Raw genomic sequence first — 26,381 nt, 5'->3', positions numbered from 1 at the left:
GTTATAATATCTTGCAGCATCATTGCAATGTCTCAATTCGCAGCTTTTACTACAGGATCCATGTATGCCACCTTGTATACTGCAATCACATCACAGCTGCTCGACGCCCAAGGCGGTGTGGGCGTGTTGTGACTGCCCTAATAGTGTGACCCCAAGCGCTTGCCGTAGTCGGAGCCCTTGATCTTCTACAGCTCCCAGCTTTCGTCCCCTCACTCCTACACCACAATCACAACCTAATTTCTCATTCCTTTAGGTGCTCTTCTTTAGTTTGCGTGTGATATTGCTTTACGAGGAGTTCAGGGCGTTCTCACAAAGTAAGCTACACTCTCTTATTCACTGCTATTCACTGCTGTGTCGACGCCCACAGCACGGGTAATGGCTGCGTAGCTCAGCACAATTTGTTGCACACAGACAGCTAGACTACCAGTACCACGTCTAGAATGGTCACTGTCTACCTCAAGCATCGAAACTGACATGATAATGCTAGTTGCACAAAAACTGGCGTTCAACCTTTACGGAGACTTGCTTCTCCGACGACTATCTGATCAGTCGTCACTTCCACACAGTTCAAATCGCAGGTGCTGAGACTTTGGGATAACTTTCCCGCTGTACAGAGACAGATTTTCGAGTCCTAGTAAGTTACAAGTCACTGCTTTCTCATCGTCACCTCTAACCTGTCATGAGCAAAGGGCAACCTAGTACCCTGAAGCCACCTATCTGGTGATCATGCCTAACACCATGTCTCGTGTTGCCAGCCCGGAAGAGGTCCTTGCTTCTTATCAGGGTGCTCCAGCCCTCTACCGGGACTTTAATTTCCTGGACGCGTTGAATCAGATGTCTCGACTTACTCTCCGTCAGCCCGAAGGCGACCAGCTCCAACGCTTCCCCGCCGAGGTTCGTCTTATGATCTTCGAAGAAGTGCTTAGTGCCTGGCCTCAAACGCTTTATCGTGGCGCTTTCACATTCGGACCCCTCGATCCCCACGAGTTCGACGGTGAGGTCCAAGTCTCCTGGCAGATCTTAGCTACTTGCCATCAGTACTATGAAGAGGCTCACCATCTCCTCTATGCAAAGAACCACATGGCCTTCTGCACTACAGCCAAGGGAAAGCCTGGCATGTTCTGGCGTTTCCCGATCCGCCCACATTTCTTGAAATATGTCACCAACCTCAGCATCTTCTACCGTGCGGATGAGCCTACCAAGCCCTCTTCCAAGCGCGTTGGATACTTCATCAAGGCTGTCGCTCGTCTTGCTGTCGATATGGAGCACCTCACTATCCTCATCTCCTCTGACCAGCGCTACGAGCGAGCTTGTCCGTGGGACATCCTCTTCTGCGATCACCCCGTCTCCAAGGCCATCCTCTACACGATCGAGAAGAAGAACGTCAAGAACTTGAAGCTGCGTTTCCATGATGGTGCTAACCTCTTCCCCGGCTTTGCCTGCTTCCTAGAGCAGACATTCCTCAAGGACGGTAAGCCTGTCGACCGCACTCTTACCTTCACTACTTCGTGCTCGTGCGCCCCATACATGGGCCAGCCCAACATCTTCTGCCATTTTTGTCAGTGGCCTCGCTCTACCTGGGACCTCAAGCCGATTGAGGATCCTGTCCATCCCGCCGTAGTCGAGGCGGGCCAGACGCGGATGATGGATATGCAGGATGATCTCTTCAACCTTGGCATCCTGCCCCCCAAGAGCGAGACCGAGGACAAGGACGAGGACGAGGACACGGCTGTGGGTCCTTATGGCGGCGGACCACCCATAGAGGACACCTATGACGAAGATCGCCTCGCTTTCACTCTTGGTGTCCGTCTGCCGCCCCGTAAGCCATGGCCCTTTGTCAGTCGGGTCAGGGCTCCTGCCGTGTGGTCTTTCCAACAGACCAAGATTACTAACTACTATAAAGTACCCTGAGCCTTTCGAGGCAAGATTGGGTACAACATGGTGCACGAGAGTATCGCGTGGGGGGCGAGGTGGAATCCAGAGGGGCAAGAGAGGTGGGGATAGTGCATAAGAGTGTGCCAAGACACTCTATAATTATCATGTAGCTGCATACCATTACAATCAAATGCCTCCACACGACGATATTACAGAATCTTCTCTGCCTCATCTATGAGTGTTTCGACTCGAAATGCACTGTCACCCCTTGTGAACAAGTCTAGCAGCTCTTGCCTTGCCTTGCCTTCCTCACTTTGAACATAGAACTTCTGCATACACATGATCAGCCACCTTGCATCATCCACACTTACCCCCCGTCCCTCCATCACTATGCCCTGACCCAAGACCAAGGCGTGACTCTCTGCCAACTCTTGATGAAAGGTGACCGTCGTATGCGGAGTCGCAAACTCGCCCCTCAACTTGAACTCCGCCAGCGTCGTGAACATCAACGTCGTCGTATCGACATGGGGATGTGCAAACTGCATATAATGCAATTCAGCCGCCTGTTGCATTCCCCCCTCCCCCCCTCCCTCCTCTTCCTTTGGAATCTCGCGCGGCATGGGCAAGACAAACGTAGGATGTTGTTTTGCCGTGCGCATCATCGAGGCAAACGTCTGGGCTGGGACGGCAAAGTGTACGGATTGCTTGTTGGAAGCGTGGCGGAGGCGCCAGAGGGTTTGGATTTCTTGGGCGGGCAAGGGGCGGATTTTTGAGAGGTTGAGGAAGGAGTCTAGGGTTTTGATGCCGGGTGGGGGGGTATTTGGGGATTTTGGGGTTGGTGGGGGTGGAGGGGAGGGCCAGGGGGATGTCGCTGGTTCATCTTTTGCTTGTTGTGCTTGTTGTTGTTGTTGTGGTGGTGGTGTTGATTGTGCGGGTGATACTGTAGATGTGGGGGATGGTGGTGGTGTGAGGGGACCTGTTGCGCCTGGTACGATGGCTTGTTTGCGTAGCTCTTCGATTTTATCCTTGTATTGCTCCTTGAGTTCGTCGAGGTCCTTGAGGCCCTGGGCTTTGGCCTTTTCTTCTAGCTTGGCTTTGTATTTTGCGAGGATGCGCGCTTGGGTGTCGTGGGTGGCGAGGAAGCGGACATCATGGACCTGGGCCCAGCGCCGTTGGGTGAATCGAGGGTTTATCGAGGGTTGGCGGAGAGCATGGCGTAGGGTTTGGAGGCGGAATGCCATGGTGGAGTGAGGGTGGGCTGGGGACGATCTGGTGCTGGTAGCACGGTGGTAGGTACCGGTACCGGCACGGCTTTACGACAGCAGGTGATGTCACTGTCAATTGTTTACATGGACAGATGCAGCTATATGGATGAGTAAAAGGGTTGCGAGTGGTAATTAGATGGTATCATACTTTGCAATGGGAGCACTGTACAGTAGTGTTCAAAGCACAGCCGCAATGCCTCGGATTCGCACCTTCAGATAGCCCGACGGTGATGGTGGAGGAAGTTCTCAAAGAATTCGCGGCGAAAGACGGGGGTTCTGATTGGACAGAGAGACAATGTCGCAGATCGAAGATCGTTTCCTCTAAGGGGCACGGCGCATGTCATCCGGAGATGAAGCACAAGCGCTGCAATCGTTCGTGTTCAGATGCACGCACTGATGCAATGAAACTTGATCTAAGCCAGATCTTAGGGGCCAAACAGCCTATGCGGGGGATGACTTGATTCGAATCACGCGTCGTTTGTGCCTGACTTGGAGGAGGACTGCATGTGTCGTCCTCTGTTCAAGTGTGCAAGGAGGGAGGGGACGCGTCCTCTGCAGGCGTTGCATGTGCCAGTCACTGGTGCCTTGCTGACTGGACTTTACTATGGTAGCCTGTCTGTGTGACTATTTCCCGTCATCGTATTCGTCACTATGACTTGAAGGTCGGGGAGGACTCGAAACCCAAAATAGAAGCCATGATTGTATCTACAGTAGGCATCCATAGGTACACAGTAAGCAATACTACCTAGGACATGGTAGACATCTCTCTGCCTGTTGCCGCAAGCCATCACCGAGGGTTAGGTACCTACCGGTAACGGAGACACGCAATCAAGGGCTGGGTCCTATGTCAAGCACGCCCGCAGTGTCCTGTAGTGTATGTACATAGTAATGGTGTACTACTCTACGGTCATGGTACTTGACCAACGGCTCTCAGCCTGCCGTTTCACCAGTTGACGTTCCTGCGTGACAGCCTTTCCCGCTGTCTGTAGCGTGTAGGTAGGTAGCGTGTGCAGGTGTGGGCGCGCAAAGCATTTCACTGCGATCCCGCCTGCCTTGTGGATCGACACAGCCCACTCAGACCGACTATTGCACATCGAGTGCAGAACGGCGCCCCTCCATCCTTCACACATCCCGCCGTTCCCAAGCGTGCTCTCGTGTCGCCCTTTTACGCATCCTGCGCAGGAGGCTCCAGTGTTATTCAACCAACATCAGCTTAAGGTACCGGTACCTAGCGAGGCGTCCTGACATAGCCGTTTCTCGACCCCGCCCATCTCTAACAATAGGCCCCATTTCGCTACTGCTTCCCTACCCTACCCTCTTCCCCCTCCAGACTCGATCGCGCGCCGGCACCCCATATTAATTAAGCACCACAGCCCTGGAGGAGCCGACTAAGAACCGTGCCACGCCCGCCTGCCAGACTCTCAGCGGAATCTTTCTCACGTCCGGGCCAGGCATGCTCCTGCGCTTTGCTCTTTCAACCTGCGCGACTTGGGCGACTTGGAGCGCTGTTTCTGCATTCTATACCTGAACAGAGCTCTTGCAGCCGTGTCCTGGGTATGGGGGCCGTGAGCAGCAAGGCAGATGAGGGAGGCGCCCTATATCTGCGAGACCAGACTCGATGTATGTCTTTGAAACTCGCACTTCCACCCACCCCCCAATACACAACTTGCGCTGAACAGAGACAGTCTCGGTCGCGTCCCTGAACATCACGAACAACCGCAATCGCACCCTCCTAAACATCACGCCAAACGCCTTTCCCGCGACCAGATACAGCGCAAAGCGAGATGTTGGCGACGACAGCGTAATCGAGTACATCCAGGTACCTCTGACCACCATTCTGCAACACTGTGCATAACTAAACTCTAATTGCAGGACCCTGAAGCCCCCATCCCAGCTGACGGGCCCCCGTCCTTCTTATTGCGCCTGCCCAACGACGAGGAGTTGAATTTCAATTTCACATTCATACTGCGACAACATCTAGCGGTTCCCAGTATATACAATGCAAACAACACTTCGACCGTAAACCAGACAGGACTAGTGGACACATGTATCAATGGCTTGACTTTTATCTTTGCAGGAGGCTCCAAGGAACTTGACAACCTGGTAACGCGCGAGTTCTACGCCAACCCAAACTTGCACAAGAACCCGCAGGTGGAGCTTGTCGGCGACTATTCAACGAGTGGTCACTCCTCGGTACAATTTCAGTGGTCATGGAAGTTTACCCCGCCCAAGACGAATGAGAGTCGTGGTGGGGGATGGCGGACAAGCTGCAGCGCAAGTAAATTGAATTCAGTGCGCTTGGGCAAGGTCTAACTAACAGCCTACAGTTTGTCGAGTATGATCAGCGGGCACATAGGCTTGAAACACTAGCAAACTTCACATTCTGGGTCCAAAGTAAGCATTTCAACTTCTGGGACAAGAAAGAAAAAACTAACGTGGCCAGATACCTCGCGGTTAATCCAGAGCCCAACATCTCCGTCTCCACGAATGAAGCTGAGCGTTCCTCCGAGACTACGGGGGCCTTCTGCGCAATCGATGGACTCCCGAGTGAGCGACTCGGGCGACGACTATAGAGACTGGGACAATGCTGCGCCAAGATCACCCAATTTTGAGCCAATACCTGAGCATAGCCTCGGCCTTATACCGAGCCAGAGTACAACCCTGACGAGTGGAAGTTTGCCAGTCAAGCTGGATGTGTCGCGGCCTGGCGAGGATCTGAGCCAGACGGAAGATGGCCCATTGTTCCGGGCGACCATGAAGGCACTGGAGCAAAAGACGGGCAACATGCGGACACGGTGGAAGAAAGTGCTCAAACGGGCCGAGTCTGCAATGGAAGCGCAACAACAGTGCAACAACGCCATGTCGGATCTCATGGATGCATTGAGAGAAGCTTCGTCTTCAAACGCAAACGCCGTGCAGCCAGCCATTGACCATTATTTCGACAAGATCGCAAAGGAAATCCTCGCCTATGAGCGGTCCAACACCACCAACATTCAGAAGCTAATCATCGATCCCATATATAAGCTCTACAACATCGATATTAAGCAGGCAGAAACCAAGCGCAAGGACTTCGAAGAAGAGAGTAAAGATTACTACCAATACCTGGGTCGATACCTTGGGCAACGGCAGGACTCGCTCAAAGAAAAGAAGCGAGCTGAGACTGATTCAAAATATCAGACAAAGAGGCGGAACTTTGAACTCAAACGGTTCGACTATTCCTCATTCATGCAAGATCTGCATGGCGGTCGCAAAGACCAAGAAGTGCTTTCGCATTTGACGAGATACGCCGATGCGCAAGCGAAGCGCTACCTTGAGACCGCCAAGAAGGTTGAAATGATGCTGCCACAACTCGAGGCGCTGAGTTGTGAAGTCAAGGAGGCAGACAAGGAGTTCCAGATCCAGAGGACAGAACGAGAGGAGAAGCGTCGTGCGCTGGAAAAGAACAAGAAGACCTTTGATGAACCTCCTGCATCGTCTCTGACGTCACCGGTGGCCTCGTCGCAAAGCGTGCCTAAGATAATAGCCAGACAGGACGGTGAAGTCCCTGGCGCAACAAGCCGAAAGGGCAGTCTTGCGCCCATGTTCCAAAGTACTGTTGCTCCACCGAACACAACTTCGCCTCCCAGTATGCCCGCTGCTACTTCGGCTCAGAGTCCGGAAATGGGCAAATCAAATCTGGCGGCGGTGGCACCGCAATCCGACAAGTTCAAAGGAATCAGAGACCTAGAAGAGAAGGATCTGGCCTCGATAACGGAAGCTGGGTCAGGCCCACATCGAAAGGAGGGGCTCTTGTGGGCGCTGAGTAGACCTGGTAGTCATGTCGATCCAAAGGGCCTGAATAAGCAGGCCTGGCACAAGTAAGTCGCATTGTTGCACCACAGTCTTTGGACGTATACTTACTTGCGTAGATTTTGGATCGTTCTGGACCAAGGGAAACTTTCAGAGTACTCGAATTGGAAGCAAAATCTCGAACTTCACATGGATCCCATCGATCTGCGGATGGCATCTGTAAGAGAAGCACGCAATGCAGATCGCCGATTCTGTTTCGAAGTCATTACGCCGCAGTACACCCGCGTATATCAAGCGACGAATGAAGATGACATGAAGTCGTGGATCAGCGCCGTGAACAACGCACTACAAACTGCAGTAGAGACTGCAGGCAAGTCTGATCGACCGTCAACAGATTCTCTACCCGGACAGCAGCATCGAGACATTGCATCAGTCCTTACGGGCAAGAGCCCATCCATGTCGAGTCACCGGAATAATTATGGCTCCAAGGCACCAGCGCGACATGCTACAGTCGGCGATCGACCAGGTGGCTATCGAAAAGAAGAATCATTTGGGGATGAAGGAAAGCTGCTCCGTCAAGTTCGAGAGGCGGATCCCAGCAACAAGGCTTGCGCCGACTGCGGTACGGAGATCAAGGTCGACTGGGTATCTATCAACTTGGGCATCGTCATCTGCATTGAGTGTAGTGGCATTCATCGCTCACTAGGCACACATATTACCAAGGTTCGGTCACTGACGCTTGATGTTACGTCCTTCACTCCCGATATTGTCGAGATTCTACTGAAGATTGGTAACCGCGTCAGTAACTCAATCTGGGAAGCAAGACTAGATCCGGCACTGAAGTCAGGACCAATGTCTACACGTGAGCAGAGGCTGCATTTTATCTCTTCGAAATACTCAGATCGCGCTTTCGTTGCCCCCATTTCGCCGACTGTGTCGCACTATGCGACGCCGGATGAAACGCTACTGGCGTCGGTCAAGAAGAATGATATCCAAAACGTTCTTTACGCCCTGGCATTGAAGGCAAACCCGAATGCACGCGACCGGTCACGCGGGACGCATGTCGTCTTCCTTGCACTTGCAGCAGCAGACCCCGCGTCCCCGTCAGCAACTTCGACGCCTGCAGGCTCACCAAGCACTCGCCCCAGCACCGGCCAGCCTACACGAAAGGCGTTTCCTGTGGCAGAGCTACTTCTTCAAAATGGCGCCGAGCTACCGCTAGTCGCTGCGCCTATACCCTTAAGTCACTCAGCACGGGCTTATCTCGACTTCAAAGCTGACCAACGCGCGGGAAAGCGTACAGTACCGGTCGCGGGAAGTAAGCCTCCCTCAAGCGGCAACGACACTCTCACGGCGCTCCCGCCCATTCTCGCCGGAAATGGTAGTTCCCCAGCGGAGCGAGCAAAGGAAAGGGAGGCACGACTACAGAAGCGCGTGTCTGCGAGTGGGAGGTTGGTCAAGGCCCCCAATATCGATGGCTTCGACAGTAAGCGCGGCTTATGAGCATGGCATTTGCTTACGTTGCTGTTTTTTCTTCAGTTTATACCTATCCTGGGCGGCATGTAGCGGTATCGTACGGTGGGCTTCGACGGGATGATCAGGGCAGGGTGTCGGCGTTTTCTGTGTGAGTAGACTATGATCGAGAGGGGAAATGGGAGCTGGTACTATGCATGGGATGCTATGACGTTAGGAGGTATGGATGGCATGACTATGGGATTGGATAGAGGTGGTGAGGGGGTGGGGCATCATCTGGCGGTCTGCACGACTCCTACGGGTTCATGTCAGCACTCGTTGAGATGGGATGGAGTCGACGGTTACGGTTATGACGATGTCTATGTGGGGGTTCATCATCACACGGCCGTCATTTGTATCGGCTTCTAGCCAAAAGCCAGTAGTTTGTAATGAGTAATGGAGAAATGATGAAGAGCCATAGGGAAAGATGAGTAGATCTCTACACGAAATCAAATCATGCTATAAACTAATTGAAATGTTGTCTTTGCTCTCACTGGGTTATGACATATTACAGTGGTGATATTAAAAGTCGTTCTAGGCAAGACAAACTCAGTGAAGACGTTGCCTCGCGTCCTCCTGCCGCTGTCTTCGTTGCCGTCGTCGTGAGAAGGTGCAGGTCCGTGCGCAGGCCTAGCGCGGATCTGCAGCACTTTGGATTTTGCGACTCCTGCGAAATTCGAGCCCCACCTTGTCGCCCTCTTTCTCGCAGCATCACGATCGCGGCAGCCAGCAAGCATGGCGCCCTCCTATGAGAATCTGCCGCAAGACAGCGACGACGAGTTCGACGAGAGCCAAATCGACTTCACCGACATCGAGGAACAGTTCCAAGTGCGGCTCGATGAGGGACTGGATGCATTTGTCGTCATCGACGGCCTGCCCATTGTGCCCGAAGACAGCAAAGGCAAGCTGGTAAAATTCGTACTGAGGAAGCTGAACACAGTGGGCAAGGTCAAGGAGGATGGCGTGCACATGCCCGTTGGCGACAGCGGCAAGACGGAGGGGTAGGTCTTTTTGCTGTCTTCGAGGCTCTGCCAGGCGACAGGCGACATGAGGGGAACGAACTGAACTGACGGTGACGCAGGTATGCCTTTGTAGAGTACAGCGCGCCCGCCGAGGCTGTCGCAGCCGTCAAGCAACTCCACGGGGCTGCTCTCGACAAGAAGCACACCATGGCCGTCAACAAGCTGACCGACATTGACCGCTACGGCAAGGAGGGCCGCATCGATGAGGAGTACCATCCCCCCGAGATCCCGCCGTTCGAGCAGAAGGAGCATCTGCGCTGGTGGCTTGGCGATCCGGAAAGCCGTGACCAGATGGCCATGTACCGTGGCGAAAAGGTTGGCGTCTTCTGGAACGACAAGGAGGACCCCCCGGAGCCTGTGGTCGACCGCGAGAACTGGACCGAGTCCTTTATTCAATGGTCGCCTCAAGGAACCTACCTCACATCTATGCACGCTCAAGGTGTGCAGCTGTGGGGTGGAAAGGCGTGGAGCAGGCAGAAGCGTTTCGCTCACCCCGGTGTCAACCTGGTCGACTACTCGCCCAACGAAAAGTACCTCACCACCTGGTCGCATCGACCTCTGCAGGTCGACGAGAACAACCCTGTTCCTTCGCTGTCGCTCGAGGAGGATGGCAAGAACTACATCATCTGGGATATCGCAACCGGAAAGCCGCTCCGTTCATTTGCCACTATTGATGTGCCTGGTGGTGTCGATGCGGATGGCATGCCCGTGAAGAAGAAGCTACAATGGCCGACGTTCAAGTGGTCAGCCGACGACAAGTATGTTGCGCGCCTGACCCAAGGCCAGTCCATCTCCATCTACGAGCTTCCCCGGATGAATCTCCTTGACAAGTCTTCGGTCAAGATTGAGGGCATCATGGACTTTGAGTGGGCCCCTGCCACTCCCAAGCGGGCCGACGTCAAGACGTACGAGCAACTCCTTTGCTACTGGACACCCGAGCTGGGCAGCAACCCCGCAAAGGTCGGTCTCATGTCGATACCTTCCAAGGAAGTCGTGCGTACACGAAACCTTTTCAACGTGTCCGATGCCAAGCTCCACTGGCAATCAGAGGGTGCCTATGTCTGTGTAAAGGTCGACCGTCATTCCAAGTCCAAGAAGTCTCTCGCCACCAATCTCGAGATCTTCCGCGTTCGCGAAAAGGGTGTACCCGTCGAAGTCGTTGACTCGATTAAGGATACTGTCATCAACTTCGCGTGGGAGCCCAAGGGCAACCGTTTCGTGCTTATCACTACCGGAGAGGTCATTCAAGGTGCGGCTGTTGGTCCCAAGACTGCCGTCTCCTTCTTCGCACCTGAGAAGCTGAAGGGTGGCGCGATTGGCAACTTCCGTCATATCCGTACCGTGGACAAGAAGAACAGCAATGCCATTTACTGGTCGCCAAAGGGCCGTTTCGTGGTGGTTGCCGCACTGCAGTCACAGCAGTCGTTTGAACTCGAGTTCTGGGATCTCAGCTTCGACAAGCCAAAGGAGGAGTCTGAGAAGGGCGACAAGGAGCTCAATGCCAACTTGCAGCTCATGGACACGCACGAGCACTATGGTGTGACTGATATTGAGTGGGATCCCACTGGTCGCTATGTCGCCACCGTTGCCAGTGCCTTCCGTCACCGCGTAAGTCTTGTATTACTACTGTCATGAACTATGCTAATACATATCAGATGGAAAACGGATACCATCTGTACGACTTCAAGGGCACACTTCTCCGCGAGGAGGCCATTGAAGGCTTCAAGCAGCTTCTCTGGCGCCCTCGCCCACCAACTCTGCTCTCGAAGGAGGAGCAGGCCGAGATCCGGAAGAATCTCCGCAACTACTCCAAGGTCTTTGATGAGCAGGATCTTGCCAAGAAGAGCTCAGCCAACAAGGCCGTTGTTGAGGCACGTCGCGAGATGCTCCAGCAATGGAACAGTTGGCGCGAGGAGGTCACACAGCGGCTGCGCGAGCAAGGCGCAGAGATTGAGCTTGCCGCGCTCAAGGGAGAGACGCCTGGCCAGGCCGCAGATGGTCACCAGGAAGAGATTGAGGAGATTGTCGAGGAGATTATTGAGGAGACGGAGGAGGTTGTCGGATAGATGGATGGACGAGGTTTGGACGAGTGATGTGCTGTGTGCTAGACGGCGAGTGTATAGCGAACGAATGACAATGTGAGATGTATGACGAGTGCCAGACGTGGCGATGATGAATTCATGGATTGATGTTGAGAGGATGGTGTCCAGCTGTTGGTGTTGCACATGTGCTTTTTCATCATGACTCTGTGGTGACAACGCTCCTCGCCTGAGTCAACTTCCAAGACACTTGCAGAACTCCATGTCTACTGTGGAACAACAAACACACACGCCAACCGTACATCTCCCCACGACCATTATTCCCCAACGACAAAGTCGTGCGATTGGGATTGACTATAGTGAGTACCTGGCCAGTAAGCGTACGACGCGTCGTGCCATCTCGATCAGGTTTAGCGTGATTCTCTGTGGAGGATGGGTTTGAGAGAAGCCGAGGTCCGCCAACACGTACGCAGTCTGGACATTTCAGTCACGTTGTTTCACGCAACAGAAACGACACTCGCGTGTGTGTGGGTTTTCGTCCACGGCTGGCTTGAGGTGGTATTGGGAATTCGTCACAGGCACGAAGCGAAGCGAAGCTTTGGAGGCGGGACTGGGATCTAACTAACTACCTACCTACCTACCTTCCTACCTACTGTTTTTGTTTTGGACGGAGGTCCTGGTATACACCGTACTTTCTTCGGCTTGGGGGAAGTCCTGGCATATACTGTTCGCCTTGGATAAGCCTACGACCTATCCACTTCTCACATACAATCATGGGGCCGCCTCCCGCACCATCGACATACCCCTTCGCCGCGTCTCCCGACATCATACGCTCCCACCAGAAAGATGCCTACTTCTCCGGCGTCCTACTCGACCAGCTCTCCACCCTGATTCGCAAGCTGTATGGCGCGCGGATCGCACACACATATCTATCAGAAACACGTGTTTCTGCGGAACTGCTGTACCTCGGACTCACGACGTTGATAGGAAATCGGACGTTGGGAGAAGAGTACACAGACATTGTGCAGGTGGAAGCCGACACAGGTCGATTGCCCGCACTAGGGAGGAGGGCAGGATACATCATCTTCTGCGTACTCGGACCCTATGTGCTCAACAGACTCTTACCCGCCTTGCGAAGAAGAGTCCGAGCCAAACTCGAAGCCAAACTCCGGACCTACAGCCGCCAACACACCAGAGCCCAACACACGGCAAACCAGCACGCCCAAGAAAGCGGTACAAAAGCACAGCAGGTCAAGAAACCAATGGGCATGCGCATCCACAACTACCTTCTCCAAAACCTCGACACCATCACCAGCCCTTCGCCCGTCTACGCCCTCAGCCTCGCAACCTTCTACTTCACCGGCTCCTACTACCACCTCTCCAAACGCATCTGGGGCCTCCGCTACATCTTCACCCGCAACGTCGCCGACTCGGACAACCGCGCAGGCTACGAAGTCCTCGGCGTCCTGCTCGTCCTCCAAATCGCCGTCCAAGCCTACCTCCACCTCCACTCCACCGTCACCTCATCCTCCACCTCCGCCGCCGCCGTCGGAGGCGGCCACCCAACCTCGACCTCTGCCCTCGTCGGCGGCGGCGCAGAAGTCAGCCTCGACCCCACCGCCTACACAACCAACAACGCGCTCCTGACCAGCGCGACCACCACCCCCATTCCACCCACGGATCTGCAAAAATGGACACACACGCCGCTTCCGCGCGCGCCGTACCACGATCTCAGCGATGGGGAGAGTATGCAGTGGATCGAGGGCGGGAATCGCAAGTGCACGCTTTGTCTCGAGGAGATGCGGGATCCGACGGTTACGACGTGTGGGCATGTGTTTTGCTGGGGTTGTATTGGGGATTGGGTGAGGGAGAAGCCCGAGTGTCCGCTTTGTAGGCAGGGGGTTGGGGTTGCGCATTTGTTGCCGCTTCGGGGGTAGGAGGGGGGAGATGGAGAAAGTTTTGGTGAACTCTAGTGTCTGTCTATTTCTGACGCCGGGGTTTTTTTTACGTCTCACGTTGATGTGGGTTCATCTACTGCCAAATGAAGAAAACATCTATCCCGGCCACGACCCGAAAAACACCTCATTTTCCCCCACGATTTCCCTTGCTCCCTCACCTCTCCTCCTTGTCTTTCCCAACATCAACACCACTGCACCCACGCTCCTCCCTCCTATCTCCAAGACCCCACAGTCCATCTCACACATCCGTAGCAGCTCAGCATATAAGCGGCGATACATCTGTTTACCGCGATATACGACGGGAAACGTATCAGGAACGGAGTATGCATGGGGTGAGATGAAGTATGTGTACTTTGATACAAATACAAGGTATCTCAGCTCCATATCATATCGACATCGGTATGGCTGGATTGTTCTGAGCGGTTGGGGTTTAGTACGTTGGTTTGGGGGTGGGTGGTTGAGATGGGGATTTAGTTGTGGAGGATTGACGGTGTTGGTTGAGGTGTGGGTTGGGGCGTAGATTGCAAGTGGTAGAACACAAGGCTTGGTTTACCATGTACTCACATACAGCTCTTTCTTCTATATATATACGGATATATACACCATCCTCCTCACCTACAAGCCTACCCACTACCATGACCAACACCCCACTTGTCCACACAGCCTCATCACTCACCACCCATTCATCTCACAAGCGCCCGCGCCCAGTCTCTCCCACCCATTCTGCACGAAATAACCATCTTACATCCCATGCCACGTTTCCCGTCCCTCCTAAGCAAGGCATCCACCTCCCGCCCGGCGATGCTCGGCCTTCCCATCTAGACGCAGATTGGAATGTATACCTGATCCCCCAGCTTGGCAGGATTTCCCAATCCGCGGAATCCCCGTGATTCTTGTAAGTTGGGCGGATTTTGTGCGCGGATGCGTGGCTGTAGGGCGGTGCTTGTTGTAGATGGGGATACGATGTGGTTGGGTGTGTGGTGTGAGGGTGGGCTGGGGTGTTGGTTTGTTTGTGTTACTGGTACTTGGATTTCTGGGTGGGGGGGAGAGGGGTTTTGGTGCATTCCTTTGGGAGGAGCGGATGGGTGGCTCCGGGTGAGGGGAGGGGGGTATGGAGGTGTGTGTGTGGACAATGGTGAGGGGGGAGACAATGGCGTTGTTGTGTGGATGGGGATAAATGGTGGGATGCCGGTGTTTGGTAGGACTTGGTTTTGCTTCTACTTCTTCTGCAATTTCTGCAATTTTCAATCCTCTTGGGTTTTCTGATTACGGAATTCGTGTCGACAATGGGTGCGTCTGTTAGTGTGGGAGCTGATGCTACCTCTGGGGTTGGGCTTGGGGTTAGCCTTGGACCAACTGCTGCTGCATCTGGGACTCCTCTTGTTGCCGCTTCGTTGGGTATTTTGGTCTTGAATGAAGCTGGGGCGTTGACGGGTGCTTCAGTGTCGACCGTAGCTCCCCCGTTGGTTACTACCAATTTACCTTCTCTATCGTCAAGGGTACCGACACTGTTACCCTCAGCCACCCCAACGTCAGCTATAAAACGGCATGTCCCGTCCATCATCGATAACACACGCAAGCTAACCCACGGTAACTAAAGCGGCAACTACTGCAATCCCCTAGGCCACCATCCTCATGAGTGCCCGAATTGCGCCTGCATCGAACGCGACGACAGCAACCCGTATGATGGCGTCTGCTATACCATTGACAACTGCAGTTTCATACAGTTTTGTGCGACGGACAGGGATTGCCCGTCTTCGCATGCGTGTGGTTTCGCTGCATGTGGGATTTCGGGCCGGGTGTGTGTTGCGCTTTGTTAGAATTGATGAGTTGGGAGGTGGGCTTAGTGGGTGATCATTGGTGCGGCAAAGTCTCTGGAGATTGGTGGGTTGAGCTGTGGTCTCGGGGTTTTGTTCTTGAGGGGCTCGGTGTTGGTTTTTTTTAGTTGATATGAAGAGTGGGACCGAGAGTGGTGATGGAGAGTATACCGGTAAGGTGGATGGTCTTGTCTAGCTGCTGGTAGACAGAAGTTAAGATTGGGATTATTTTTTCGTTTCCCGCGTTGACACATGTTCAAAGAGTATACTGTACTTTCCTGAAGTATGGTAAGGTTAGGGCTGTAGAGGTTCGGGTGTTTGGCTTTTGTCACGTGTGTACTGTGAACTGGAGGTTGTTGTTGTTAAGCTCAAGTACAGTGGGTACACACCTGGCTAGCGCTGCCGATCTCTCAGACCACCACTTTCCATGGCGCACGAATATAGTCTAACATGATCTACTTCTAGGATTGAGAGGTCTCGAGAGTGTGCGTCTGACTCTGTTGTAATACCGGTATGCTGGATGGCCGAACACTTGGCCACGATATCCATCCCCACTGTCATGAGATTCGCCTTTCTACAGTATCCATGGTTTCTCTGTCCACCACTGGTACATGACTGCCCAGTCTGCAGTGCCCATAACACCGATTACCTAATGTTGAAGTCGCAGATCCCAACGTTTCATGAACACCGCGCGAGTTGGAGAAGAGAGATTCGGCCCGCATGTGAGGTGAAGAATGCCGTGGAATCAACAAAAGTGCCGGTACCTAATGGTCTATGCTAGTAGGTAACTTGTACAACAGACCGCTTTGACAGCATGCAACAGAGGCCTGCAGTGCAAAAGCCCAGCTGCGAGCATACCTATTCTATATTGCTAGTTATGCTATCGATGATGATCTCAACAACTCCCAATCGACCGCATGGGAAACTAATAAACGTCGGCCAAATTCGACTCCGGAAGTATATCGGCCGCTAAGTGATCCCATTGGCCACATTTCGGCGCAATTCGCAGCCAATCACAGCCAAGAATCTCCATAGATTCGACCTGGTCGTCCAATCCGAGTCGAGCCAATGGTCGATTTGTCGGCTCACCCCGGTCAAGTCTCCCCCCCCTCGACTTGATTCACTCTCGAATCCGGGGCTACCTCGTCTCTACCCGCGGACGTACTTCGATCCACTGGCTTCCGTTTCTTCTGCGAACGTGAAACGTGCTTCTGTTCTTAAACTTGACGACCTCCTTTTTGCGTGTCTGTATAGGTGTTGTGTGAGTTGATTGATTGTCGCATCGCCCTGTGCGTGTGTTGTTCATTTGTTCGACTACGGCTACCGGTACTTGGCTGCTAGAGACCACCAACTGTACCGTACTCCCCACCCACCACCATGGGCCTCGGGGTCCTCGAGGATACAAAGCTCGATCATGTTCCTGGGACGGCGCATGTGTTGCAGGGCGATGAGAGGAGGGCGATTGAACAGACGGCTGCGCGACACATGGGCTTGAAGTACGACAAGACGGGCACCATACTTTTGGTGCCTCAGCCAAGTGATGACCCAAATGACCCTTTGGTGCGTCAAATCTCTCTCGCTCCTTGGAAATCGCTTTTTGACCAGCTGGGATGGTGATGAGTGGGAGGAGGACTTCTTCTTCATCGCATGTATACTAACCTGGACATCAGAACTGGCCACTGTGGAAACGAGACGTCATCATCTTCCTCCTCTCCCTCCTCTCCGTGATCGCTGCAACGCTCTCCCCTATCCTCGCTGCAAACACCGTTTCCCTCGCCCTCTACTTTCGCCGTAACCTCACGGACATGGCCTTGCTGACAGGCTACCATCTCCTCGGCGTCGGAGTCGCAGGCTTCCTCTTTGTGCCCAGCGCCAGGATCTGGGGGAAACGCCATGTCTATCTCCTGGGCACCGTCATCATCATCGTCAGCTGTGTCTGGGGCGGCGCAACGGGAAACAACTACGCGAGTTTTCTATGGGCGCGCATCTTCCAGGGCGTAGGCCTCGCGCCCTTTGAAGCCCTCGTCAATGCGTCCGTCGGCGATCTCTACCACGTTCACGAGCGCGGTGTGCGCATGGCCTTGTCCAATTTTTGCGTCTTTGGCGGTGCATTCTTCACCCCGGTCTTGGTGGGCGTCATTGCCGACCGCATAGGCTACATTTGGACGTTCTACTTTGTCGCCATCTTCACGGGCGTCATGCTCCCGCTCGTCGTCTTCTTCGTGCCCGAGACGGCGTACCGGCGCGAAAACCGGTTCGACATTGACACAATGGGCAACCTCGTTGCACCCGACGGCCGCGAACTCAAGGATCTTGAAACTTTCATCGGCAACATGTCGAATAATAATACGGCGTCTACCATTAGCCCGGGCCACTCCCCTTCCACCTCGCTCATCACCACACCCATGGACAAACCAGTCCTCGAACCCCCCTCCTCCAACAACAACAATAACAACCACCCACACGACTCCCCCAACCCCACCCCCCAAAAACACACCTACCTCCAAACCCTCCGCCTAACCAACGGCCGCCAAACCAACGAACCCTACCTCCACCTCCTCCTCCGCCCCTTCTCCCTCTTCCTCCACCCCGGCATCCTCTGGTCCTGCCTCATCCAAGGCACCCTCATCGGCTTCACCGTCCTCATCGGCATCGTCCTCGCAGGCATCATGCTCGGACCCCCCCTCTGGTTCGGCGAAGTAGAAACCGGCTACATGTACACGGGCGCCTTCATCGGCGCCCTCCTCGGTTTCGCCCTCACGGGCCTCATTAGCGATTGGAGTGCCAATCTGCTCACCCGGCTGAACAACGGGGTGTATGAGCCCGAGTTTCGAATGGTGCTTGTGGTGCCGCAGATGGTGTTTGGAGGGGCAGGGATCGTGGGGTTTGGATGGACGAGTGATGATGCGGAGAGGTATGGCTGGTTTTGGCCGGATTTCTTTTTTGCGTTGGTGGTCATGGGGATGGTGTGTGGGGCGGTGGGGAGTGCGTTGTATATTGTTGATGCGCATCGTCAGTGGTTTTTTTCTTTTCTTCCTCCTTTTTTTTTTCCCCTCGCTCTCTTCCCCCTCTCCTTCAAGATCACACTAACCACCAACAGGCGACATGTCCGTCGAAGGCTTCACCTGCAACCTCGTCTTCAAAAACATCTTCTCCTTTGCCCTGACCTTCAAAGGCTTCGACTGGATCGTCGAATCCGGCAGCATCAAGGACGTCTTTGTCGCCGTTGGCTGTGTCCAGATTGCCGTCTGTGCGCTTACAATTCCCATGTGTGAGTTTTGTTTCTGTCTTTGTTTTTTTTGCCTTTGCTGTGTTGTGTTGTGTTTTTTTTTGGGGTTTGCTGGTTAACCTATTGATCCATCACACTCGACTAACCAATTCACACAGACATCTTCGGCAAAAAGAGCAGGAGTTTCTTCTACAGACATAATGTGTTTTTTAAAGCTACGGATTGGGTGGCTGCTAAGATGACGTTTTGGTGATGGGGTTTAGACGGGGTTTTATAGTTTGTTTTTCCACGTTTGGATCTGAGGGTGAGGGGTTGAAGGTGGAAGTTGAAATTGAGGTTAAAGTAGGAGGAGGTTGAATGGTAGGAAGATGCTAGATACCATAGTTTATTCATTTTCATGTGCATATTTGCTTGGCTGCTGGTTAGATCTTGTATGCTGTAGTTTATAATACGTGTGGCATGTTTTCCTCTTCCCTCGTCCCCTTTCCCCTGCGCCTTTCCCCTCCACACCTACTCCACATCAATACTAATAATCTTGATATCCTCCTCCGGCCTCTCCTTGTACACCTTGACATTTTCAATCTTGTGCACAACGTCAAGGCCAGCAATTGCGCGGCCAAAGATTGTGTGTTTGTCGTCGAGCCAGGGCTGGGTGGGGTTAGAATATGATGGATGGATCATGGATAGGGAATATGGGGGATATGGGGGATGGGGGATGGTGGATGGTGACGGGGTTTTTCATGAGGGTATAGGGGGGAAGATAGATGGGAAACCAAAAAAAAAAAAACTCACAGCCCTCTCCGTAGTAATAAAAAACTGACTCGCATTCCCATCCCTCCCCGCATTAGCCATGCTAACCATATACGCCCGATCATGCCTCAACCAATCCACAAACTCATCCTTGAATTCCTTGCCCCAAATACTCTCCCCACCCGTCCCATCACCCAGCGGATCCCCAGTCTGAATCATGAATTTGCGAATGACGCGGTGGAAGCGCACATTATCGTAGTACCTGTTGCGGGCGTGTGTTACGAAGTTTTCGACGGCGAGGGGGGCGGCGGCCGGGTAGAGGCGGATGGTGATGTCGCCGAGGGTGGTGTGGAGGGTTGCGGTTGTGGCAGAGGCGGGGGTTGGGTTGGTGGAGGTGTTGGAGGTGGAGGGGTGATTGGGGCGGGGTTTTTCGTTGAGTGTGTCGCGGGAGGATTTGGAGGTCGGGGTGTCGTTTGTGAACATGTAGAAGCGGGGTTTTGTGTGGGCGGTGGTGACGAGCATGGCGTCGCGGGCTTCGGCTTCTTGGAGGAGGGGGTTTTCAGAGGCGGCCATTTCGACGGTGGTCACGCGTTTCTTGTCTGGTTGGCCTTGGTAGAGGGAGAGCCAGAGGGGGCGGAGGGATTCGTCTTGACCGTAGAGTTTGACGAGTTTGTTGGTGAGGGTGTTGAGGACTTTGATGCCGTACATGCTGCCGTAGAGAAGGAAGTTGCCGGTCTCGTCGAAGATGACATTGAGTCGGTTGCGGAGCGAGGGTGTGTCGAGATCGCGTTCTATGCCTATGCGTCGGCCGAATTCCATGTCTTCGAGGTGCTGGACTGCGGTGCCGGCTTGCTGCATCGTTGTGATGGTCTCGATGGATTCATCGTAGGTGCGGTACAGCTTTCCCGTGGCAAAGTCGAAGACGCGGATTTTCCGGTCAGGGAAGCTCCAAGTCGCGAATTGCGTGCCAGCGGGCGAGATGGTGAGAGACGTGGGAACGCACTTTGCCTTTTTGAACTCGAACAAGTTGGTCGAACTCTTCAGACTCCACACATTCTCCGGCTTCTCGTAGCTCCCACTCGGCCGCCAATACTCGACCATGCCGCCCGTGTCGACACTGACGACGCAGTCAAAACTCGCATTGTACGCCATCAATCCCACCGGCGCCCGATGCACGCTCTTCAGCGTCTCCAACGGCTCCAGCCTCTCCCCCCTCCCATCGTACAGCCGAATCCAACTCTGCTCCTCCTCACTCACTGCCAGCAACGGAAAACTAGCTCCTCGTCCATGCACCCAACACACCGCCCCAGGCACATATTCGAGCGTCAACATGGCCAGCAAATCAAACGTGACAACATCAAAGATCTTGACCGTCTTATCCACGCCCGCCGTCGCAAAACTCCGCCCATCAGCGCTAACACTCACGCTCTTAATCTCGCCCACATGGGCACGAAACTCCTTTACGAATTCGATGCCGCCAAAGTCCTTTTTCCAAAACTTGACGACGCCATCAATGGAGCTGGTGATGAGGAAGTCCGTGTGCGGCGTCCAGGTCGTGAAGCAGAGTTGTTCGCGGTGCATGAGCGATTTCGCATAGCGTGTTGCGCTGGGCAGGGCTGCAATGTACAGTTTCTCGTACGGCAGCTTGCGCTTTTTTTTCTTGGGCGCGGACGACGGGAGCGCAGGGCCAAAGTCGTCATCGTCTGAGGAGCTATCGTCTGTGCCATCATGGGTCAGTATAGAGTGAAGTGCGCAATGGCTGCCAATGTGACCAAGTGGGTAGAGAGAGATACCTTCTGCTTGTGCTGTCGCAGGCGCGGCTGGGTGCTCGTCTGCTTCCATTTCTGTCCTCGAGCGTTTTGCCTTGCTAGGCGACTCTGATCCATTGGAGGCCATGTTGTGTGGGGATAGGGTGTGGCCTGTTGTGAACGTGGAGGCAGGATTTCGGAGGCCCGCAAAGATGAAGTTCAAGGCTGCGAATGGCTCAAGCACGCTCTCACGTGGCAACGCGCCTCACCGGACCACAAAGCTGAGAGGGAACTACATCGCTGGTCCTACACAACCTTTGCCAAAACATGAAGCTACAGTCTCTAGAGTCACGAAAAGATCAAATCTTGATGCCCACACCAAGGTATATTGAACATGTCTTTTATTGTATCTAAAGTTTCTTCATCAACAGCAGATGGGCTAGGCCAACACCATCTGTGACTCTGCGTGATCGACCATTTCACACCCGAGTCCAAACATCTACTAAAGATACTTGTGTTCCTTTAGCCAAGAAGCGACATCTTCAGTATCCCGTTCCAGCCAAGCAGCCTTGGCGCTGATGGCATCGATGCTCTGAGATAGCGACATGTCGAAGCCCTTGGTGCTCTTGTTCTCGAAAAAGGCCTTGATATCCTTGATGTGGTCATGGTGGGTGAAGCTAGAGGTGGTAATGGACACAACAGAGCTCAGCATGCTCAAGCTAGGAGGCAGCCTCCTCTCGAGTTCCGCCCAATTGTCCTTGACCCATTGCCAGAGCGCGATGCAGCCTTCAGGGTGCGACCGTAGTGCGGTGATGGGCAGGTAGATGTCCTGGCCCTTGACATCTTTGCTAAGCGCAAAGTCTAGCGTGCGCTGGATGAGCTCAGGTGACTTGGCGCGACCGAGAGAGCGAAGAGCCGAGTTGCGCTCGTCACTTGTGACGGCGTTGAGTGCCTCGTGGACGACAGTGTCGTACTGTAACTAATCAGCACAGGTTCACTGCAAGTTAATTATAAACTGACCTCTTCCTTGCCACCATTCGACAGAACAATAGCGTACACACTACCGCGAATGTTGGGATGGATGGCTGACTTGTCTCCCGCCTTGAACTTGTTGAACATGTCAAATGCGGCTTGTTTGATCTTCTCATCACCGGCGATGCCAGCAGAGCCAAACATGAGACTCTTGAATTGCTGCTCAATGTGTCCATCCGCGTCGCTGAACGTCCATCCTAGCTCGTGTGCCTTGTCTGCACTCAGCTTCAATTGGAACTTCTTCAATGCAGCCTTGGTAGCCTCATCCTCGAACATCCATGCGCCACGGAGCGAGCCGATACGACCCATGATTTCCTGCCATACAACATACTCCGATTCGGTCTTGAAGCTGTCGAGGAGCGACAGAATGCCGGATGTCTTTTGGTAACCAGAAGCAGCGAGCGATCCAGCATCGGCAATCATACCAGCCCTGTCCTCGACACTCAAAAGACCATCTTTGGCAGCAAGGCCGAGCTTGCGCAACCGCTCAGGCGAGTAGGATGTGCGGTAGATGCCGGAATGGTCCGCATTGAGCTTGAAGAAGTCGAGGTCGTTTAGCTTGAAGTCTGCTTCACGATCAAACAGCGTCAGATCCTCATTGACACCCTCCTTGGTTCGCAGAGCGAGAAAGACGGGCCACAACGTCTGGTCCTCCTCGGGCTTGACGTCGGCCGTGCGGAGGAAGCGGTTCTGCTTGACGTGGATGGAGTCGGTGCCCTCGGTGACGGTGACGACGGGGAAGCCGACCTTCTTTGTCCAAATGTCCATGACCTTGCCCACATCCTTGCCGCTAGCGTCGGCCAGGGCAGCCCAGAGGTCACCCGTCTCGGTGTTGCCATAGGCGTGTTTCTTGAGATATCTGCGAATGCCCTCCATGAAGACATCCTCTCCAATGTACTTGGAAATCATGCGAATGACACTGGAACCTTTGGAGTAGGAGATGGCATCAAAAATCTGGTTAATCTCATCGGCACGCTTGACAGGGACCTCGATGGGGTGGCTGCTGCGTAGCGAATCCAACGACAGGGCACCGGCCAGGTTGTCGGTAACGTAGCCCTCCCAGACCTTCCAGTCCGGGTAGAAGACGTTGCATGAGTACCACGACATCCATGTCGCGAATCCCTCGTTAAGCCACAGACCATCCCAGAAATCCATGGTGACCAAATTGCCGAACCACTGATGGGCGAGCTCGTGTTGCACCGTCTCGGCTACGCGCTGCTTGACAGCTGCGCCGCTTACCTTTTCGTCGATGAGCACATCCACGACACGATAGGTGATGAGGCCCCAGTTCTCCATGGCTCCCGCGCTAAAGTCGGGAATGGCAACCATGTCCATTTTGGGCAGCGGGAAGGGACTGTTGAACGTCTTTTCGTAGAACTCCAGTGTCTTGGCAGCCAGTTCGAGCGAGAATCGGCCGTGTTCAATGTCTCTGTCCTTGGGCGCATACACGCGTACCGGGACGCGGAAGTTGTTGGTCTCGATGTAGTTGAGCTCGCCAATGATGAAGCACAACAGGTAGGTGGACATGAGCGGGGTTGGGTGGAACGTGACCGCCTTCCTCTTCCCGCCCGAGAGCTTCGAGTCGACCGTCTTCTCCGAGGCCACGTCCATGTTGCTCAAGCACGTCATCTTGTCGTCGGCGACGAGAGTGACTGTGAACTTGGCCTTGAGCGCGGGCTCGTCGAAGCAGGGAAAGGCCCGCCTCGCATCGGTCGGCTCCATCTGGGTGGTGGCCATGTATGTGGTGCTGCCGTCGGCTGCCTTGAAGGACGAGCGGTAGAAGCCAGCCATGTTGTCGTTTAAGATGCCAGAGAAGACCATGGTGAGCTTCGCCTTGGCGCCAGCTGGGATGGTCTGGTCGAAGCTGACCTTTGTAGTTTGCGCATCTTTGTCTGAGGCGACTGCTGGGGAGTCGGAGATGAGGTGGTTGTCGGCGAAGACTTTGGTCGAGTGGATCTTGAGCTCATTGGTGTTGAGGGAAATGGAGGTGGTATCTTGGACGACGTCTAGGCTGTGGAGGGGGAAGGAGAAGGGGGTTGGGTCAGCCAGCAGCGCCACGGGGGTCGGGTGTGCGCACTTTTGCTTACTCTATCGTCACACTGCCCTCGTACGTGAACTTGTCAAAGTCGGGCTCGAGGGTCAAGTCGTAGTGGACAGGCTTGACATTGGTAGGCAGCACCTCTCGGCCCTTGGTCACATCCAGGGAGGAGGACAGGGCGGAGACGGGGTCGCCCTCTGCTCCAAAATGCCTGCACATGTTGCGTCTATGGGAGCAGTATCGGACGGGGGTGGTGTGGAGGGGAGATCGAGGGGGAGGGGTTCTGGGGGCGCGGAGGGCGGGTCGAAGAGGAGGAAGAAGAAGAAGAAGAAGAAGGGGGTTCTTTGGGAGGAGGAGGAGGTGTGCTGGCAGGGTTGTTGGCTGGGCTGGCAGGGCGGTGGACAGGGCGGCGGGGTAGTCGAGAGTGGTCGTCGTGGGGGGGCTTTGGAGGGTGCAGGTGGTGTGCAGTACCGGTAGACTCTGACTCCGGCGAGCGTCTATCAATTGCCTTGGGACTGGGACAAGCAGCCGCCGAGCAGCACGGGAAGGGAGGGCGGCGGCGGCGGCGGCGGCGGTGGTGGTGGTGGTAGTGGCAGGCAGCCTACTGCTACTGCTACTGCTACTGCTACTGCTAATGGTACCGGTAGAGAGCAAACGGGTTGTCAAAGAGAGTCCTCGTCGCCCATGAGGTGCGCCATTTGCCATGATGCGCCGACCGCCATTCTGTGTGAAGCAGTGCATCGACTCGGGAGCAAGTGTTGCTGCTGCTGCTGCTGCTGCTGCTGCTGCTGTCGTGTGCTCTCCACCTACCTAGCTACTGTCGTCATGTACCTAGAGTACAGAGATCTTGTAGTACCGTGCATATGCCCCCCTCTTGAAATATACAAAATCCAGCGAGGCCGTGCAATTGGCCAATCGAAGTCTGGCTCAGGAAGAGACAAACTGCTTCCCAAGCCCGGCGTTAGCGTTGTCGTCACGACGCACGCTCCTCCTCCACCGGCCTATCATCGGCCCATTACACAACAAGCCGCATTTTCCATTTTCCTGCTCGATTTTCGCATTTTCCTTCTTCTTCTTCTTCTTCTTCTTCTTCTTCCTTACATTCACCGCAAGGAAGTCCTCCCAGCCATCTCCCATTTGCAGAGACGCTGTGTGTTCTGGCAATCCTGCCAGTTCCTTGCTAGAGACAAATTCCAGCACTTGTTTGAGCCCCTCTGCAATTCCTGCATGAGTGGAGGGGTATAGAAATAGTGCTACATGGTGTCGAGTAGTGGCCAGCTACATACAAGCCACACAACTGTGTCGTCAACAATTGCCCCCGCCCTTGCAAGTCAACTCGACACGTACTCTATGGTATCTTATTCCACATAGGTGGGGTAACCAAAGAGACTAACACAGACGATGCAGGCATTGGCATGGTGAGAAATGGGTGTAGCAGGAGTGAGCCGAGCTGGGCTGCTGCGCCACTGGACTTGGTACACTGCTTGCGTTCATGGTTTCTGATCTTTGCCTGTTGTTCAGTCTTTACAGTTCCGTCTGCAGTCTGCCTGCCGTTCTAACTCGCATTGTGGACACGCCATTATCTTGCGTAAAGTGAGCTCGTTGTTTTCTAAATCATGGATCCTGTTTCTGGCGATATAACACTCGTTGTTTTCAGTTGTCATCACATCACTTGTACTACTACGCAGATGGACGTGCTATCAAGAATCAAATCTTCCCCCTCAGAGGGAAAGCTTCAAATCTACCGAGTGCGCACATGTAGAAATCAAATGCCTCCAAAGCTTCCGCATGAGGCACTAAGAACTGATCAATCCAACCACGCCACTCTCCACCAGCATGTGCTGTGTACCTAGCTTTAGGTCTTCAATGCTCCGTGGATCAGGAGCATGCCTGCGCCACAACCAGGACATCCAGTCGTGGAAGACGGTTCAAGAGGGAGACGGCCTTGGCAAAGGTAAACTCTCTAGGCAGAGATCTGGCGCAGGATCATGGCATATATATCCTGTAGGGATTTGGCGACGTCCTACCTACTCTATCTACCTAAAACGCTTACCGATGACTTGCTGTGATTCACTGTCCTGGAGACTGCGAAGACAAGACACTTTAGCACGTAGGTCGCTACAGATTGCATGTTTGTCCATAGCAGGCATTTCAGGCCAGTGTTGTTCAAGCGTGGGCCCCTGGATCAGTTGCACGTAGATGAATATTCTGCGCATCTTTCCTTGCTCAACAACTCTCCATCTATACAATTCAGGCACTGGAAATCACATCTTGAAAGAGCTTGTGCATGGCCCAAAGATGAATTGC

General features: G+C 53.9%; 10 protein-coding genes across 10 annotated transcripts; 7 read left to right on the top strand and 3 right to left on the bottom strand.

Annotated features, from left to right (window-relative positions):
- Positions 1-726: 726 nt before the first annotated feature.
- IAQ61_001608 (uncharacterized protein) lies at positions 727-1,911 on the top strand (the record flags this gene model as incomplete). The annotated part of the gene is made up of 1 exon (XM_003833464.2): positions 727-1,911. One exon carries the CDS (start codon positions 727-729, stop codon positions 1,909-1,911), a length of 1,185 nt encoding a protein of 394 aa, XP_003833512.2.
- A 173-nt stretch (positions 1,912-2,084) lies between these two features.
- Positions 2,085-3,116, bottom strand: IAQ61_001607 (uncharacterized protein; the record flags this gene model as incomplete). Its single annotated transcript, XM_003833463.1, has 1 exon — positions 2,085-3,116. The coding sequence occupies one exon, from the start codon at positions 3,114-3,116 to the stop codon at positions 2,085-2,087; it is 1,032 nt and encodes a 343-aa protein (XP_003833511.1).
- Positions 3,117-4,696: 1,580 nt separating this feature from the next.
- IAQ61_001606 (uncharacterized protein) lies at positions 4,697-8,432 on the top strand (the record flags this gene model as incomplete). The annotated part of the gene is made up of 6 exons (XM_066095166.1): positions 4,697-4,760; positions 4,826-4,959; positions 5,013-5,414; positions 5,468-5,534; positions 5,584-6,997; positions 7,049-8,432. 6 exons carry the CDS (start codon positions 4,697-4,699, stop codon positions 8,430-8,432), a joined length of 3,465 nt encoding a protein of 1,154 aa, XP_065954650.1.
- A 132-nt stretch (positions 8,433-8,564) lies between these two features.
- IAQ61_001605 (uncharacterized protein) lies at positions 8,565-8,810 on the top strand (the record flags this gene model as incomplete). The annotated part of the gene is made up of 1 exon (XM_066095165.1): positions 8,565-8,810. One exon carries the CDS (start codon positions 8,565-8,567, stop codon positions 8,808-8,810), a length of 246 nt encoding a protein of 81 aa, XP_065954649.1.
- A 249-nt stretch (positions 8,811-9,059) lies between these two features.
- On the top strand, positions 9,060-11,660 carry PRT1 (Translation initiation factor 3 subunit b; the record flags this gene model as incomplete). The annotated part of the gene is made up of 3 exons (XM_003833461.2): positions 9,060-9,442; positions 9,523-11,071; positions 11,119-11,660. Coding segments are annotated over 3 exons (2,343 nt in total), but the record flags the coding sequence as incomplete, so codon positions are not given.
- Positions 11,661-12,275: 615 nt separating this feature from the next.
- On the top strand, positions 12,276-13,439 carry IAQ61_001603 (uncharacterized protein; the record flags this gene model as incomplete). Its single annotated transcript, XM_003833460.1, has 1 exon — positions 12,276-13,439. The coding sequence occupies one exon, from the start codon at positions 12,276-12,278 to the stop codon at positions 13,437-13,439; it is 1,164 nt and encodes a 387-aa protein (XP_003833508.1).
- A 1,307-nt stretch (positions 13,440-14,746) lies between these two features.
- IAQ61_001602 (uncharacterized protein) lies at positions 14,747-15,058 on the top strand (the record flags this gene model as incomplete). Its single annotated transcript, XM_066095164.1, has 1 exon — positions 14,747-15,058. One exon carries the CDS (start codon positions 14,747-14,749, stop codon positions 15,056-15,058), a length of 312 nt encoding a protein of 103 aa, XP_065954648.1.
- Positions 15,059-16,313: 1,255 nt separating this feature from the next.
- IAQ61_001601 (uncharacterized protein) lies at positions 16,314-18,904 on the top strand (the record flags this gene model as incomplete). The annotated part of the gene is made up of 5 exons (XM_066095163.1): positions 16,314-16,475; positions 16,619-16,837; positions 16,948-18,289; positions 18,378-18,548; positions 18,665-18,904. Coding segments are annotated over 5 exons (1,989 nt in total), but the record flags the coding sequence as incomplete, so codon positions are not given.
- Positions 18,905-19,016: 112 nt separating this feature from the next.
- On the bottom strand, positions 19,017-21,152 carry IAQ61_001600 (uncharacterized protein; the record flags this gene model as incomplete). The annotated part of the gene is made up of 3 exons (XM_066095162.1): positions 19,017-19,154; positions 19,299-20,974; positions 21,050-21,152. The coding sequence occupies 3 exons, from the start codon at positions 21,150-21,152 to the stop codon at positions 19,017-19,019; spliced, it is 1,917 nt and encodes a 638-aa protein (XP_065954646.1).
- Positions 21,153-21,506: 354 nt separating this feature from the next.
- On the bottom strand, positions 21,507-24,293 carry IAQ61_001599 (uncharacterized protein; the record flags this gene model as incomplete). Its single annotated transcript, XM_003833456.2, has 3 exons — positions 21,507-21,977; positions 22,025-24,047; positions 24,124-24,293. 3 exons carry the CDS (start codon positions 24,291-24,293, stop codon positions 21,507-21,509), a joined length of 2,664 nt encoding a protein of 887 aa, XP_003833504.2.
- Positions 24,294-26,381: the final 2,088 nt, after the last annotated feature.

Source organism: Plenodomus lingam, assembly GCF_022343315.1.
Source record: "Plenodomus lingam strain CAN1 chromosome Unknown contig_13, whole genome shotgun sequence".
Classification (NCBI taxonomy): domain Eukaryota; kingdom Fungi; phylum Ascomycota; class Dothideomycetes; order Pleosporales; family Leptosphaeriaceae; genus Plenodomus; species Plenodomus lingam.
This window is presented reverse-complemented; position numbering and strand designations above follow the sequence as displayed.